Here is an 18,249-nt window from a genome sequence, read left to right on the forward strand (position 1 = left end):
TGCAGGAACTACTATTTTGCTATGTGTGCTTAATCTGCTGCAATTAGCTGGGTGCAACCGTCTAACCCTAACGGCCTCATGCCCAAAGTCAGCTGGGGCAGGGTCCAGCTCACCCATAATCTTAATAAGGATAAGGAGAACAGAGGATGGATGGATGAATCTTAAACAAGTTAAAATCCTTGGGTGGCTTTTTTTTTCATTTTATTTTTGCTGGTCTGTTTATTGTTTTGTTACTTTTGTTACAAAACAGTTAATGCGACACACTGTCATTAGTATTTAGTTACTATTTTGTGCCATTTAAACTGATACAGAGAAAGCTTTTTGTAGTCTGGGCAAAGGAATGAAAGTAAAATTTATTATCTTGGTGTCGAGGAAGAACGTTCACGTGAGTTGAGGAGTTTCATTGAGACAAAAGTAGTTTTTACTGCTTGTAGCATCCACAGACAAATAGAGTAAAGGAGAATTTTTTGAGGGAGGCATCAATTACTTCCAGATGTTCACTATTATACAATAAATAACTATAACAACAGGGGTTCACTGTATGAAAATAATAGTGATGTGGATTCACATCAGGACAGGAAATTAATTTAGTCAAAGGTCCGTTTTTGATAGGTGTCTAGTTATATTGTGTCCCAAAAGGTTGAACATTTCCAATCCAGTATAGAACACTGAGTACCTCCCTGAAAGTCTAAACATTTACCAGATTTCAAAGGGAGAACCATAAACGCATCATCCCATCTGATAACATTTCTCAAAGCAAGGAAAAGCGACACAGATTTGGAGCACACCGATGAACGTCTAAGATAACGTTAAAAGCGGCACATCTTCTGCAGTGCAGTTCCACCGCTGCGGGCATCTTTCTTCATTTTCCAGGCTCTGACAGACAGTCCGGAGGGGATTTCCACCTACAATTGACCCTGTGTTGGCAGGTTTAGTGGTTGGGAGTTTTTCGAAAACAGGGATGCGGCAGTTGTTTACCCAATAGGGAGGTGGCCCTTCCTGTTGTGCATTAATGGCTTTATGGGTATCACTTTCCAGCGTGTAGTGGGCATAGAAGTTGGTTAAATATTACACAAACGTGCTTGAATGACACGGAGGCGTACAGTGAGAATTAACCGTATTGCATTGCGGACGGGTGAGCCAGCTGGCTGAAACAGGTAATGGCTGAGTGGCACCAACGGAAACACTGCCTAAGCAGGATATGAGGGCTGGAGTACAGTTGGAGAGGCTGGTTGCTTACAGATAACACAGATTGGAAAATGTGTTGCCATGGTGTGCAAAGTCTATCCGAGATGATAAAAGTGTTTTTGAATCACCCATGGCCTTAAATTTTGAGAGGAACTACTAGACTCGACCATGAATGAAGCAGACGCTCTTCAGATGTGCAGCTTATTGTGATACTTTTTTTTTCCCGCATTGTCTACGATTAAATGTCTTTCCTCTCTCTGTAAACACTTCATCGCGGTGCGCAGCGGCGGTTTTTCTCAGAAGATAAATGGTCAGGAAAAGGCATGCGTGCTCTGAAATCAGACCTGGTGACGTGTGGTTTGGCAGGGTTTTGTGCAGATTCTGACTCTTTTTATTGTTCAAGTCTGTTTGCGTCAGACATTAGAGGAAGTGATTCAGTTTAAATTGGAGAAAAAGAGGAACAGAAAATGTTGTGGAGACACAAATATCAGAAGTCAACACTGTTACAAACGTTAATAATATTTATTAGAACGTGCCCATCGGTGGTTTCCCATCTGGGTATTGGGATTTTTCGCATTGACTGTCGGGACATCACCTAAATCCCTGGATTACAAGACCCTTGTGGCAGATGGATGGATATTTCCGAATTGATATCAAGGGAGACATAACTTTTCTGAGGATGAAAATATGATGAAATTATTTCAAATTTTGTTTTGGTTGGTTTCTTACAGCTTTACAGGGACATTTGACATCCATTGTAACTATTGCAATTGTGATTTATTTTAGTTTTTTTGTGACAACTTGGTCACAACTCTTTAACTGCTACAATGAAAACAAAAAAATGAATAAATCAAAAAAAAAATTGTACCTGTGATATAAGGAGTACTATGAAGCACTATGTTCATGTATAATTTTTGGATGGCTGCATCAATTAAAATATAGTCTTACCTGGGAAAAAAACAGACTGCTAACTGTATAAAGAAGTGTATAGAATTACATGAATTCATGAAAAATTTTTACAATATTTTTAAAAAGTTGAGCAAATTTTTGTTCCAAGAATGTATTCCAACAATGTGAAATGTGAGATTTAAAAAAAAATATTTTGACGTAAATATTAGGATTCCGATATATTTTAACCATATTCATTGATCCAAAATGTTCTCAATTAACATTGGACCTTTAGAAGTTAAATGTAATTCTACATTAGAAATGATACAACATTGAATGTTGTACTATTACCTGTAATGTTAGTGCCACATATTTTTTTTTTGTTTGTTTTTTTTCCTCTGCTAACAACCTTTTACTATGAAAGCCTTTTCATTTTTGGTGGCTGCTTCTGATTGTTTTCCTCAACCTACCAGATGCTATCAAACAGACTGACTTTTTCCACACTAAAATGGAACGCTTGTTGATAGAATAATTTAATGAGGTACTGACAGTCCCGTATGCCTTCAATCCATGCAAATTAAACATGACTTTTTGTAACAAACAATATCTCCACATTGCTGCACTCAGGTGTCTCCCCCCATTCTTCCAGATTCAGATGGTTACGTATGTGAGCACAGCCACTTGTTGAACATCACGCTGACCATGCATCGCCTCCTCATCTCCTCCAGTGATCTATTGGATAAGATCACCGATCTATATCCTTCAGGAACCTGACAGAAACACATTACTGATATCAGATGCATTTTGTAGCCATTTTGAGTCGCGTGGTGCCCGTATTTGGTTGTCAAGAGCGACAGCAAATCGCCTGCATAAAATGTGAGCAACATGTTTTGAGTTTCTGCTGCTTATCTTTTTGTGCGAAAGTCTTGGGCTACCACTAACTTTGTTGTTTTTATGTGTTTGTTTATTTATTTTTAACCCACAGTTATTTTGACATGGGGCCTAACGAGCCATTTAGCGGCCTAGGATGAACTTTAGACACTCCAGATGACATCATCAACACATCATCATCATCATCACATCACTGACAAACGTTTGACAACACATGATCATTTGAAAGAAAAAAACACCAGTTGTGAATCACTGGTATAAAAAAAAAAAACATTCAGCCTTTTAAAATAGGCGACTATTATAACACATGGCTTCCACAGAACAAGGAAATGGTTCATATGGTGTAAAAACAACAGACGAGGTGGGGAAAGACCTCTAGAATTTGTGAAAAATTTAAAATTTTCAATATTGGTTTGTGTGTAATTTCTGGCTGACTGATGATAAATTTTACAAGGTCCCCTTGACCAAAAGATAACTTATCATAAATCAAAAAGTTGGAATTTGAAAAAAATCTGCTATTTGCAGACCTAGAGACTAAAGACACTAAAATCCCTCTTGAAGATGATCTGTGACAGGTGAATTGTCTCAATACTTTTCCTGTAATTGACAAGAACATGTATCGACATTTAATAATTTACAATTTCAATCACTTTAATACTGTATGTCTTCAAGGTGAAAAGCGTCACTGACGTCGCTCTCCACCTCCTTTCCACTACATATACAGTATTGAATGAAATTTGCATATGCACTGTAAGATTAAGCACTATATTTTATGAAACAGGAAGGGGAAACATTGAAACATTTCTGCTGATTTAAATCTGTTTTAAAGTGTGTGTGTGTTAAAACGGAAAGAATAATGTTTACTTTAATGAGATGTTCGAGTGTCCCGAATAGTCTCAGGACTCCAGGGACGGGCTGCTAATTAGTAATAAGTGTGTGTGATAGTAATAATTGCAAAAAAACTAAATTTCCAAGAGGTGGACATTAGCCAACAAAGATGTGTATGTATGTTTGGTTTAACACAACGCTGTTATGTTGTGTGTGAAAGGCAACAGGTCAAATTTAAAAAAAAGAGCATTGTTCTGCCCGTCACTTTACTGTATGTGGCTGTCATAGATAGTTGAACAAATCTAGATTGTAAATTCCGAACCAATTTAGAGAAGCCCGATCACATGTGACCATCTCTCATGTCACACTAATGTGCCTCATCCCCTGCCATCCATCTGTTTGTCATCCACCAGGAAATAGCCTGCTGTCTAACCAACAGATGGGCAAACAAATATGCATTACAATTTGCAATTTATGCATTGCTAAAACAACAAATCCAATGGTGTCTGAGACTTTTGCACAATCCTGTATTCATGTATCTTCTCCCTTAACGCCATTGTGTCATTTGCGGCACTTGGATCCTGTGCCTTGGAGAAAAAAAAAAAAAAAAACCTTGACGTGTGATGTAATGTTTTGTACGTTCTAGTTTACCTTCGTGCAAAAAACGTATTTTCTCATGTCGTGTCTTGTGACTGGAGTGGGGGGGGTTTCAGTCTAAGCTTCCATTCAGGAAACAGCGGTGTTGTCACAAAGCCTCTCAGAGGAGCACACCTTCTTGGCGGGCAGCTTTGGGGTTTCAGGTGTTAATTACCTATTTTTTTTTCTTTCCCAAACAAACACACACACATCCTCCGCAACTATATATAAACACTTCAACAGCTTAAAGGGGCGCCTGCTTGCACAGACCACGTCAGAGCGGACAATACAAGATGTACCTCTGCTATTTTTAACCCTCTCATTCGGAACCCAAGCCCCAGAAGGATCTATCAAATAGATTGAGAGTGTGTGTTGTGATCAAGGAGGAGACGCGGGGGCCATTAACAGTCTTCATCATCGCAGCCCGGCCCTGGGATTGCGTGGGTGCTTCTTCTGCTCCCATGACGCCATTAGCCTTTTTATGTGCATCACTTCAAGATGATTCCTGCCAAACGAGAGCCGTAGTGTCATTCCATTTATTTATGAGGGCTGACTCCTCTCACATCGCACCTTGTCTTGATGTCCTTATTGTGTGGCCACTGCATTGATACGATGGCTAATGGTCAATGTGCAAAATGGAGGTCTGCAAGACGATATGATTGAAATTCCCTCAGAAATTACAGACAAAAGTCAAGATGTACAGTTACAGAGCCAAAATGTCATAAAGAGAAATAATCCCAGCATGTCATCAAATATCTCCTCGGCCACGGGGACTCTTATTTCCTCAAAGTTCACACAGCATCCTTAACTCTAACCTTTACATTTAAAAGTGCCATGGACAATGAGCAGCCTGCAGAGTGCGAGAGAATATGCTACCTCATCAGGTTTGTTCATTCATAGGATATTGACATCCCATTTGCTATGTTTCGCATCGATAACACTATGTCGTCTTCTCTGACCTCCAGGCATTGGATTCAGGAATTTTGGATGATGTTCCGGTTGCACCACAGCTTGTCAGACAGCTTGGACCAACTCCGGGAGCTGATCAGGGAGCAGGGACAAGAGCATCTCTGCTCTCTTCTAGAGACCAAATGGATGTAAGTGTTAATGTGTGAGCAGCTACCGACCAAGGTCTGAACACGACTCCCAGACGTGGGAAAATACTGAATACAGTCACGATCATGAAAAACTTTGCAGTGAAACTTGTTATGTGGCAACAGATACAGAGTGCACGCTCCCTCGCAAAAGGTTCAGGCTGGTCCCTTCAATCTATACAATTTCCATACTACTTGGTGACACTGGTGAGCTAACATTGGGCATCTAGATGCATCTTTTTTTTTTAATGTGGGAGGGACTCAAAGCACTAGGAGGGAACCCCACGCAAGAATGGGGAGAACATGCAAACTCCACACAGGAAAGATTCGAACCTTAGACCGAGAGGTCTGACACTGTGAGGTAGATGTGCGAGCCACTAAACCAATGGACCTTTCCAATGGTGATTTTTAAGCTCCGCCCCCTTAGCCATGTCCCACAAGCTTCGAAAATGGTGATTGAACAGTACATGTTTTAAGTCGATTCTTTATCGTATTCCAGATAATGTCTGGGTATGTTTTTGCCAAATGCGTCAAACTTGTCCAAGAGAGTTCTACAGAGAGGTCTCAAACTATTTCACACAAGGATATGTACACGGAATTAAGATTTTGGACAGCAGGAAGCAATGTCAGACTTACAGCGAAATGTTGGCAGTCAATGCAAAAAAGTTTGACACCTCAGAAACTTCATATTGAAATCCAACTGGATAAAATAATGGAATCGTACTGCACATGTGAAGCAGGGTGAGTACTTTTTACTTGGAAAGATCATGAGTAATATCATTATAGTCTTTATAAGTGAGTGGATGTATTCATTTGACTTGGCTCATTATGGAACCCAGTGCTGTCTGAAAAGTCCGATGTGATACAAATGGGCAAATAGACATTTCTCTTGCACGATATTTATGTATCACTAACCCAACGTTTCGACACACTTCATTTTGCAGGTCAGTGATACACTAACAAAGTGAAAGTTGTTCTCCTGCAATGTATAAAGCGCTGATAATATTTTAATCAAACTCAGAGAAGATACTTCTTCCTCACTTACCTTCAAACATACAGCCTTGTGTTTGTTATTGTCCACATTTCGTTGTACGTGTGGTCTTCTGCGAGCCTTAATTCATCGTAGCCCCTTCGTCAACTGTGTTTTAGGCTTTGGAAAATGAATCAGCCGGGCCCCTTGTAACCTAGCAGGATATCTTTCATCAGAATTGCACATTCCCCAAGCGCATCTGACAACCATTTTCTTCGTAACATGAACTTTTCCAAGCGCACACTACTGACAACCAGCATTGCTTGTGGGACAACATGGTGGCAGGGGCGTGTCAAGCCATGGGTTAAGACAATGCGGCTATCTGATTGGTTATTATTGTACGAGTGATTGACAGGTCGGAACGGTCCATTGGTTGAACTTTCCATTAAATACATCCATTCACTTTTTATAACTTACTTTCCAGAAGTGCAGCTAAAAATAACTTTTGGACTTCTTCTGCAATTAGTGCAATTCATTTTGTAATACCTTAACACTGCTAATTACAAATAACATTATTACTGCAAAGTCAATTAATATAGTACACACTACTGCATTATCACAAGCTGCAAGTTCTCACTCTCTCTCTCTCTCTCTTTTTCTCCCCCTTGTTAAGTTTTCCTGACCTCACATGTCGTTTTATAGGTTTTCAAACACAGTGTTCGACTTTAGCTGAGCCACTAGATCGGCACTTGCTTCCATCACCCATAGTGATTGCGCTGTCGCTATCGTGTGTTCTAGAAACGAACGGGACTGGTCGTGGAAGGCCAGCCAGAAGATCAAAGCCAACAGCAGCAAAAAGAGGAAGGTGTCTCTTCTCTTTGACCACCTGGAGCCCATTGAACTGGCCGAGCATCTCACCTTCCTGGAGTTTAAATCATTTTGCAGGATTTCCGTGAGTGCTCGCTCATAACACCTTCAAAGACTGCGGTTTCACTGGTGATTTGTGTATTTGACGTGCACACACGGTGCATATTTCCTCCCAAAGGAAACGCCTAGTCAGTTGGGTTCAGCTCTTTACTTGCTGCTCTCGTTGTCAGTTTATAGATTACCAGAATTACATCCGCAACTGCTGCATGAAGGACATCCCCGCGATGGAGCGTTCCATCGCCCTGTGCAATGGGGTCTCCCAGTGGGTTCAGCTGATGGTGCTGAGCAGGCCGACGGCTCAGCTCAGGGCTGAGGTGTTCACCAAGTTCATCCACGTGGCACAGGTACAGTTTCAGTTCCATCACTGAATGGAATGAACCCCCGATTACATGACTACTTCTAAAATGGTTAAATTGTAAAAATAAATGGGTTTAAATTCTTAAAATTAAAGAAAAAAATCACTTGGGAACCAGTCTGAAAGTGAAAGTTTTTAAAAACAGCACCAGAACAATTTATGCTCAAGAAGGTTATCTGGGATCATAGAAAACACACATGTAAACATTCAGTCTGTTCATGTATGAGTACATTCCAAGCAAAACATTTCATGGGTTGGGGTCTACCTCCAACCTGAAGCACAAATAGTTTAGTTGAGTTCTAACTAAGCATTGTTCCAGTGTGACATTGCCATTCATGCACATTTCTCTTGTCACATTATTACCATAGTCATTGTAGCATCGTCACTCCCCGCTATTTGCATAAATGTTGTTGATCACTGTTGGCTACTTTCATGCTTTACACCAGAGGTGGGTGTGGGGGGTGATGCCTTTTTTTTTTTTTTTAAGAACGACCAATTATGAAATAGAATGACCTACCCATTACAAAAATGCAAAACACATTTATTTTAAAGTATATTGAGGATTCTTTATGTGAAAGTGTATGTTTGTGTACCTTGCATAACTGCATGAGCCAATATTGCACAACACAACATAGTGAACCATAAACATTTTTTTTAACTATCTGAGTTCACGTTGATGATGATTAAACACCATACGAATGAAAATGGACACCTGGGCTGTGTCACTCCCGTCAGTGGATTCGTCCAACTGCAGTGAGAAACACTCCCAATCTCCGATGTCCTTCCGCACATCAGCCACGGCTTCACAGCGCCGTGTAACTGTACTTCTTTACAGCTACAGAGATTTTATTGAAGGTCGTATTTCCGCCTTATTTTTAAAAGATCGGAACAACGAGTCAGCTACGCCTCTTTCACCATCCCTCCATCTTGGAAGGACTTCCTGTTATTAATGCTGATGTGACGGACGATGCTTCAGTGGCGGCTTTTGCTGTTGAACTATATATTTTGTGAAAAGTGACTGCTGTGCGGCCAGTTGGGATTTTAATTCGTTCACTTTTTTCATCCTCAGCTTGCGTTTCGGCGGAATGCCGGTGTCGTATTGTCCATAAACAGTTTGAAAATGCAGTGACACATTTCACTACACTGGCAGATGAGGCAAATACACTTGAAAAATGACGTAAAATAAAAACTCCGCCTCACATTCTGGATGAAATTGATACGTTTTTGTGTTCTTTACTCCAGTATCCATTCTCATGTTTGATAAGATTTCTTTAGCGACCATCATTTGTTTGCACATGCACGGTGAGCTAAAGGATACAAAAATACCGTTGATGTCTTTTTTTTTTTCCTCACGGCACGCCGTCACATTGAGGACCCCTGCTTTACACGATTGTCATTGTTTCACAATTATTTCACTACTAGTCAGTTAGAATTGCTTGACTACTCTGCATGATTTGTACAATTATTATTGTAACAGCATTGCCACATTACTGGCACTCCTCCATGGTTAATGATTTGCCGTATTTGTGTTTTCATGGCATAAATGTATATTTTGTCATATTGGCTTGTTTGGTTTTGTACTAGTGGGGCTCCTATTACCAGAGACCAATTCCTTGTGTATGCTATCATACTTGGCCCGTAATGGTGTTTCTGTTCTGATTGTGAACAGTGCTTCCCTCGGCAGGCCCGCTAGCCTGCGCTGGTTCGCACCATTAAATCACAAGCCTGCTGAGCACAAAGCCCATGGGGTGTGGAGACAAATTTCACACCATCATTCTCCAGTGACAGCAGGAATTATAGAGCTGAGAAGAGATAGGAAAGCGCTTCGGGAGAGAGGGAAAAAAAAAACAAAGTGTGAAAATGCAACAACAATTTAAGTGGTTTATGTAACTGCGGCTTTGTGCATTATATAACCAGAACTACCTGGAATATATTATATCTGTCATCAATGCAAACTACATCCATAATCATGACTGTGCCGTGACATTAATCCTTCGCTTACCACATAAACAGAGCTTTTTTTTTTCTTCTATTGGCTCTCCTGGGATTGTGCAGAGTCCAGTTGTATGACCTTGTCTGTGTTTTTGTGCACCCACCAGGGTTTACACCTCATGCACAACTACAACACACTAATGGCAGTGGTGGGAGGGCTTTGTCATAGCTCCATATCCAGACTGAAGGACACCACTTCCCATGTACCCAGTGATGTCATCAAGGTAATGAATAATCACGAAGCATATAAAAGCACACTGAGCGACTGCTTTGGGCCCAGTGGTTATGAGTAAGAACAGACTAACATAAAACCAAGTTAAATTCTAATGAAGTTGGGATGTTATGTATAACAAAAATAACAACCGAATACAATGATTACAAATCCTTTTCAGCTTATATTCAGTGGAATACACTAGGAAGACATATTTATTGTTCAAACTGATGTACATTAGGTTTTTGTTCGTTTGTTTAGCAAATATTTATCCATCCATCCATTTTCTGCATTGCCTATCATCACAAGGGTCGCGGGAGTCTGGAGCCGATCCCAGCTGTACACTCTGAACTGGTTGCCAGCCAATCGCAGGGCACCTGGAGACAGACAACAGTCGCTCTCACAATCACACCTAGGGGCAATTTAGAGTGTCCAATTAATGTTGCAGGTTTTTGGGATGTGGAAGAAAACCAGAGTGCCACTCACGCAGGCATGGGGAGAACATGCAAACTTTACATAGGCGGGACCAGGATTTGAACTGTGAGGTGAATGTGTTAACCAATCACCCCTTGCGCCATCTAGAGGAACACTTGGAATGGTGTGTATATCAATGACAATAAGAGATCAATAAACAAAAATAACAGCAGAAATAGAAGGCCCCAAACAAAAACTTGTACAGTATTTAAACCTGTGTCTAAGCATAGGCCAACTCTAAATTTACACTTACAAGCATTTGATATTAACTCGAGTGTTCAAGGGGAGTAAAGCAACCTTTTTTTTTTTTTTCTCCTTAGGTCTTAAATGAAATGACAGATCTGCTCTCCTCGTGCAGAAACTTTGATAACTACAGACAAACATATAACAAGTGTATAGGTTTTAAAATCCCCATCCTGGGTGTACACCTTAAAGACCTCATTTCGGTGAATGAGGCCATGCCGGACTATGTGGAAAACAATAAAGTCAACGTGCAGAAGCTGCAGGCCTTGTACAGCCATATCAACGAGCTGATGCAGCTCCAGCAGATCCCTCCCAAGCTGGACGCCAACAAGGATTTGGTCCATCTCCTGACGGTAACGTCCTCCCCAAAACCAACTGTGTGGTTCATTTGCATGATTCACCGCATTGTCTTCAACGATATTTGAGCACAGATGCAGATGAGTGTGTTCCAGCATGTGGTTTGTCTGCACAAGCGTGGGTGCGATGAGAGTCTAGGATCCATGAGTGTGTGGGTGATAAACTGAGTGAACAAGGGTGAATTGAAATTGTTGTGCTGTACTTGTGTGTGTGTCATCCTTGCGGTGCTTTAGATGAATACTGTATGTCCTTGAAAATCTGGTACCACGTGAGCTGACCTTCTCTCTCTCGCTCTCCCTCTCGCGCTCTTCTCCCTCGCTCCCTCCCTCCCTCCATGCAGCTGTCCTTGGACCTTTACTACACCGAGGATGAAATCTACGAACTCTCTTACGCCCGGGAGCCCAAGAATTGCAAAGCCCCTGTGAGTGATAGAGCCACTTAACTCTCTCATTTATAGCTGTACACATCCATGGTCACAACATTAGAGACAACTAAGCATATCTTCACAAAGCTCACACAAGCCTGGTTTAAACCAAGCCTTGTATTCCAATTAGAATCAGGATAGAAAACCAAATAAAAGCGGTGCATAAAAATACATCAGATGGAATAAACAGGCCAAATGCAAATGAAATTTCATCCAGTTCCACAAAGGTGGAATATTAATTTTCCTAAACTGATCCAAAGTCATGTAAATAGTTCAATCAGAAAAGTCTGCCCACGTGTGCGCTGTCTTGACGTAAATTGCGTGACGGTGTGTCTCCAATTGGGCGACGTCAATCACATCTCAAGAGTCACGTCTTTTTCTGATTAGTTGTTTTTCCTCTTGTGCTGTGGCGCTTCTATATCATATTAGAAGTAGGGCCAGAGACGCCTGATTTATTTCCACAAATATTTATCATGTACCACTCTTTAACTCTTAACAAGTATGACAAAAAAGATTCTTATTTTGAAAAGTGCAAAAACCCCTTGAAGGGTCGAAGGGAAGCGCAAATTATTATCCACAAGGTAATTTTTTTTAACTATTTGTGCAGCTGTAAACTTCAAGAAAATTCCGTTCATCTAGTACCTTTTGGTGTATCTTTGTAAAGCTTCAATTTTTGCTTTACACTGGATTAGATTAAAATCTCATTCATTTTATTTTATTTAAATTATGAAAACAGTATTCTACCTCAAAGTTGTGAAGTGAACTGGTGAACAATTAACATAATTACTCATTTTTCTTTTTTAAAAGGTATTTGACTACTAAGACTTCTGATCTGATTCGCTGAAATACTTTTTTCATGCAATCGGTGCATGTATGTAGTTGATAATATGACGTTACAGCTTTGTTCACAAAATATGGTAATCATAAATCCACAAATAGTGGCCTCTGCTTTAATAAGTCCCACGTTTCTGTTAGTTGTCGAATGCGTCATCTACACGAACAAATAAAAATGTCTCCCCAAATAGAATACTTTTTTTTTCTGCCTTGAAAAAAAAATCATTAAGGTTCAGGCAGGTGCATCCTACCACAAACATTATTCAAATGAAAGCCTTTTTTTTTTTTTTTTTTTTTTTTTTTTTTTCAAATAAACATCTGATACTTTCTGCAGTTGAGTAAATAATACAGTATTGAGATAATATGCTTATTTGCTTGTCCAGGCTTGTTTTTCAACTATGAATTAATTTTCCATCAGCCAGCCACCCCTTGTAGACCTCCATTGGTTGTAGACTGGGTGTCAGGAGTGGCTCCTAAACCTGATCCTCGAACCATTAGCAAACATGTGCAGAGAATGGTGGACGTAAGTGTTTCCTGTTTTACGGCATTGATTTATTTTTTTGGCATAATGATAAGCCTAATATTCGTTCATTGTCAAGTAACTATGCTGTTTGCCTCTCCTCAACAGTCCGTGTTTAAAAACTACGATCACGACGAGAACGGCTTCATTTCTCAAGAGGACTTTGAGAAAATTGCCGCCAGCTTCCCTTTTTCCTTCTGTGTCATGGACAAAGACAAGTGAGCGCTCGGCAGGTCACGCACTCATTTGCAGCTGCAAAAAGCGAGCACAAAGTGGTATTTGTAGTGATAAGTGCGGCAACAGGAAGCGTCAAGTAGTTGCACACCTAACCATAACCTCACCGCCGTATAGTCTATTTTTTGCACGCAAACCCACTTGTATGTGATGTTCACAAAACCCAGAAAATGCCTCCCCTACCAACAATTATCAGTATTGTAATGGTAATAGTCTCCCTTTTCATATGTTTGTACAGGGAGGGATTTGTGAGCAGAGATGAGATCACAGCCTATTTCATGCGGGCCAGTGTCATCTGCTCCAAACTGGGCCTGGGCTTTGTTCACAACTTTCAGGAGACCACTTACATGAAGCCCACCTTCTGCGACAACTGCTCTGGATTTGTAAGTCGTCAGACGACCAAAAAAGGAAATGAATCTCCTCTTTAATGTTGTTTTTTTTTCATATTATGATCTTCTCAGCTGTGGGGCATCATCAAACAAGGCTACAGATGCAAAGGTAACTTCAGATATTAGTCATATGTTTTCTCTTCAGAGGAGGATTAGCAAAACTGGAGAGGCTTTTTTTTCCGACAGTACGTAGACCCAACATCCTCAGAATTATGACTACCCGAGCAAGCCAATGAGAGGCAATATAAGAGCTGTGTCCCATTATGTGTAGCAGTGCTTGAGCTCTCATCATCGATGGTATTATATCTGAGAAATAGAGTGGGTAAACTCCATTTCTGTTATTATTAGTCATAGAAAGAGCAGAAATTAATAGGGATGAGGGTTATCTGAACACGGGTGCAAGTTAAGGTTTAGTTCCAATTTTGACATGCAGTATAGGCTGCAGTACGTAATTGTACGCAGCACTTTTCCAGTGCTGCCAGTGGGTCTGCATGATACAACTAAATATTATTTAAGCTTTTCCGTAATATAGAGCTTGTGCACCTACGTCACCGAAGTATATTGATGGCCTAGCAAAGCATTCTTTAATGCTTAGTCTTGTAGGACGACGCCCAGAGTTTTGTCCGATACCGTTAAACATTTAGAAGGTGATAATAAACAAAGGTATGTGGAAAAATGAGAGACACTTGGCATAGAGGACCCACATTTAATGCCGAAGTTGATGTTTTCGCCAATAAGAAAGTGGACTGTTAACCCGCTTCCGCTTGTTGTGGACAACTGGATCTACACATTGATCTGGTGAGTTAGTCGTTGAGATTTACACGGAAGAGTTTGAAAGCATAGAAAAGTTTGGACGCATACAAATACTTCGTTGCTAGATCTGTTCTCAATCAAGAATAAATCCCACCTAGTGATGGAGCCACTCAGATTTTTTTCAATACAAATACCAATATTAAAACAAATGACCCCTGGTTTTACACAAATTAACTATGATTGGGGGGGGAGACAGCGAGTCAGCTCCTCCGTGCATGAAGCCTGTTGCAGCCACAAGTTAAACTTTGGTAAATTTCTCCGTGACAGAAGTTTTTTTTTTTTTAAATATGCATTGTTCTCAAATGAGTCCAATGCATATTTAAAAAAAGAAAAAATAAACCGCTGGGATAGGCTTCAGCCCCTGTACACGGAAGCACATTGCGGGCACACGTTAACCTACGTAAACCTTAAGGTTTATTTTCTTTTTGTAAATACACATTGGACTCATTTGAGAACAATGCAGATTTAAAAAAAAAAAAAAGGTCTGTCGGGGAGAGGTTTACCGAAGTTTAACATGTGGCTGTAACACGCTTCCGTGTACGCCCTGTCGTTTTTTTTTTTTTTAATGCATTGCTTTTTTTTGTCAACTTTGCATTACAAATACTTCTTCTGAATTTAAGATTGAGAAGAATAATTCCTACCTGAAATGAGGTGATCGCTCCACAGTCGTGTGTATTTCGTTGGGCACCATCCATCACGTTAAATTGCTGAAATCCATTGATCTTTTCTCATCTTCTCAGATGGTATTCCATAGAATGACCGGTTTGAATATCTGTCTCGTCTGTTGTAACAACCAACAGCACAACAAGTCTCGAGCATTGTGAATATTCTGCTCAATGTTCCCCACACTGTCGAGCAGCTCTTTTTGACTGGCAATATGGCGCCGTGAAAATGGTGACATCACGTGCTCGAGCTCTATAGATAGATTTGACAGATCTTTGAAATAAACTACAAAACATCAACTACAAGTACATATAAATTACTGTCCTGCCATATGACAAAAAAAGATTTAGCTCACTAATTCTCAGTGGTGCACTTTAGGTTCAAAAAGACTTGCATTCCTCAATAAACTCATCCATCCATCCATTTTCTATGCTGCCTGGCCTGATTAATGTTGTGGATGAGGAGAAGCCTGCATTATTTTAGCTGAATTTGGGGCTGGAGGCAGGGAAAACCCTTGGACTGGTCAAAGGTCAATCACAGGGTACACAAAGTCAAACAAAAATTCATATTCACATTTAGCCCAATTTGGAGTCTTCGATGAACCTATCATGCATGTTTTAGGAATCTGGGAGGAAGGCACAGTACACAGAGATAAACGTGAAAAACCTTGTAGGAGGGCCTGAGCCAAGATTCAAATCAAACCTCTCCACTGTGAGGCACACAGCTAACCGCTAGCCACCTGTGCTGCCTCATTCAATCTAATCCAAAAGAGCTTTGTTTATTTTTTTTCAACATTTTATTGGAACTTTTATCGTGCACAAAAAATGCATACAGTAACCTAAAAACTGCTGGATGCAATCACGCATTGTTAGTTTAACAGTATGTTCATGACTCAGGTTGTAGTTAGTACCGGGACTGCATCATATTTGGAGCTGGTTACCTCATTTAGCTACAACCACAATACGCATGGCTGGATTCAGCACCACTCTTGACAGTGTAAATCAAACCTTAGGATTATTGAATTTGTAATTTCAAAGCTCTTGCATTGGATCTCATTAGGCGTGGTCAGTAAGAAATGATCCATGGACAGGTGTGTTTATTGCATGTTTCTTTCCTCCTTGCATGTTGCTAGCTAAACCTAGAACAGTGCCAATCATTTGTTCTTCAAAGTGAACATGCAAAGGTCTGAGAGTCGCATTTGCAGCAGAGATTGAAAGACAGGTGGCTGATGGCGAGAAGTTCCTGTTCTGACTTTGCGCTTTGTTCTCACAGACTGCGGGATGAACTGCCACAAGCTGTGTAAGGACCAGGTGGCCTTTGAGTGCAAGAAGAACACCAAATTGAACAACAACAGCAACACCACCGACAGCCCCACGCCCAGCTCCACGCCTGTTACCACGGGAACCTCAGAGGGTGGCTCAGGTTACTATATTGTATACCTTCCTTCCAATGTGTTATCACTTTATATTCAAATAAAAAAATACAGCTCTACCGGAACGCACCATGAAATGGGCCAGCTAGTGGCACAACATAGAATCAACCCAACAAGGTTATTTCTCAACGATCCCTAAAATGAAGGTACAATTTCAATTACTTAATTTCATTATTTAAAAGAAAAGCGATAGTGTCGGAAAAGGTTTGGAGCTCTTTCCTGCTACGGGTAGGTGGTTTCCCTCCAGTTGTCTTCCATTTACCGGAACACTGAGCAAGCTACCCACCCGCAACAACAAATCTGCATTATTCAGCTGCAGGTTACGCTTAAATGATAGTCCTGCTGCATTTTCACACTTCATTTGAGTCATTGTGTTTTACATTTGTTCCCTCCCCCAAAGACCACAATCTTTTCGGTCCGTGTGTGCCTGCATCTCTGCACGTGTGTGTGTATGGTTTTAAAAAAAAAATGTAATCTGTAGGTTTTTTTGTAATTAGTACAAGCACTTCCGATATATTAAATTTATTGTTGGTAAGAAGGGTTTACTAGGTATGTTAGAAGCCACCAGGATCCTTTAGAATCGTGCAAAAGATTGCATTCCCATTAAACTGTCCAATAATGCCATGGATACGAAGGACTTAAAATGTAAAAAAAAAAAAAAAATCCTAATAAATAACAAGTAGTTTTCATTGAAATCTCTCCCTTCTATTTTTTGTCGCTTATGTAATTTCTAGCTAGAAGGTACCGGTTCACTAATTGAAAAATCATTTGGAGCTTAAATATAGTGTACTGGCGGCGCAGTGGATCAGCTAGTAAAGCATTGGCCTCACAGTTCTGAGGTCCCAGGTTCGATCCCGGACCCGCCTGTGTGGAGTTTGCATGTTCTCCCCGTGCCTGTGTGGGCTTTCTCCGGGCACTCCGGTTTCCTCCCACATCCCAAAAACATGCAATATGAACTGGTCACTCTAAATTGCCCCTCGGTGTGATTATGAGTGCGGCTGTTTGTCTCGATGTGCCCTGTGATTGGCTGGCAACCAGTCCAGGCTGTACCCCGCCTCCTCCCCATTGACAGCTGCGATAGGCTCCAGCACTCCCCGTGACCCTCGTGAGGATAAGCGGCAAAGAAAATGGATGGATGGATGTAGTTTACTGTATCGGTTTGTGGATTGTGGGAGGAAACACTCACACAAGCATGTCGACAAAATGCAAACTCCTTCCAAGCCAGTCCGGAGTTCAACCATCACCATTTTATCTGCGAAGCAGTTGCACTAAGGCAGTGGTGTCAAACTCGTTTTTGACGTGGGCCGCAATGGAGTTCCGGTTTCCCTCATCGGGCCATTATGACTGTGAAACCGTCATAATCTTTGACCACCTCAACATAATTTAGAATTTCAACAAAAATCTTGGAAGTTCATATACGTGGTTTAGCCTCGGGGCCACATAAAATCATGCGGCTGGCCAGATCCGGCCCCTGGGCCTTGAGTTTGACACCTGTGCACTAAGGGGCTATTGAACTATCAACGCTTTGGTCTTACCGTTCTCATTTGTGTCCTCTTCAGGTTCAGACGAGTGTCCCTTCCAGTGCCTGCCCGATGAGTGCAACGACTGGAGTCCAGACTCTCCAGTCACCTCACATTTAAGGCTGAACCAGGTCAACAGCGCCACTCAGACCGAGGGTCCGCCGCTGTCCCCCGATGCCACTTGCGCTCACCCGTCTCTGCTGGTGCCCTCCGCGAAGTGTCCCAGCCCGCTGCCCCAGAGAAAGAAGCGACACTGCGCCAAGTGGGAGAACCGGGTTTCTGTTGTGCACAAGCCCCGAGAGCCAGAAGAAGAGAACAAGTCCGTCACTGAAGCTCTGGAATCAGTGAGTGTCACAAATCTCCCAA

The 18,249-nt window shown here is 41.1% G+C and overlaps 1 protein-coding gene across 6 annotated transcripts in view; it reads left to right on the forward strand.

Annotated features, from left to right (window-relative positions):
• Positions 1-18,249, forward strand: part of LOC133513190 (RAS guanyl-releasing protein 1-like) — a 30,629-nt gene that overhangs the window by 10,507 nt on the left and 1,873 nt on the right. For all 6 annotated transcript variants that reach the window (XM_061843713.1, XM_061843714.1, XM_061843711.1 and 3 more), the window contains 14 exons: positions 2,726-2,831; positions 5,253-5,315; positions 5,397-5,528; positions 7,294-7,447; positions 7,593-7,766; positions 9,877-9,993; positions 10,775-11,050; positions 11,395-11,475; positions 12,731-12,835; positions 12,941-13,050; positions 13,305-13,449; positions 13,528-13,564; positions 16,204-16,353; positions 17,923-18,227. In XM_061843713.1, the coding sequence (XP_061699697.1) occupies positions 2,726-2,831; positions 5,253-5,315; positions 5,397-5,528; positions 7,294-7,447; positions 7,593-7,766; positions 9,877-9,993; positions 10,775-11,050; positions 11,395-11,475; positions 12,731-12,835; positions 12,941-13,050; positions 13,305-13,449; positions 13,528-13,564; positions 16,204-16,353; positions 17,923-18,227 (1,955 nt within the window). The remainder of the gene's footprint in view (positions 1-2,725; positions 2,832-5,252; positions 5,316-5,396; positions 5,529-7,293; positions 7,448-7,592; positions 7,767-9,876; positions 9,994-10,774; positions 11,051-11,394; positions 11,476-12,730; positions 12,836-12,940; positions 13,051-13,304; positions 13,450-13,527; positions 13,565-16,203; positions 16,354-17,922; positions 18,228-18,249) is intronic.

Source organism: Syngnathoides biaculeatus, chromosome 15 (genome assembly GCF_019802595.1).
Source record: "Syngnathoides biaculeatus isolate LvHL_M chromosome 15, ASM1980259v1, whole genome shotgun sequence".
NCBI lineage: Eukaryota > Metazoa > Chordata > Actinopteri > Syngnathiformes > Syngnathidae > Syngnathoides > Syngnathoides biaculeatus.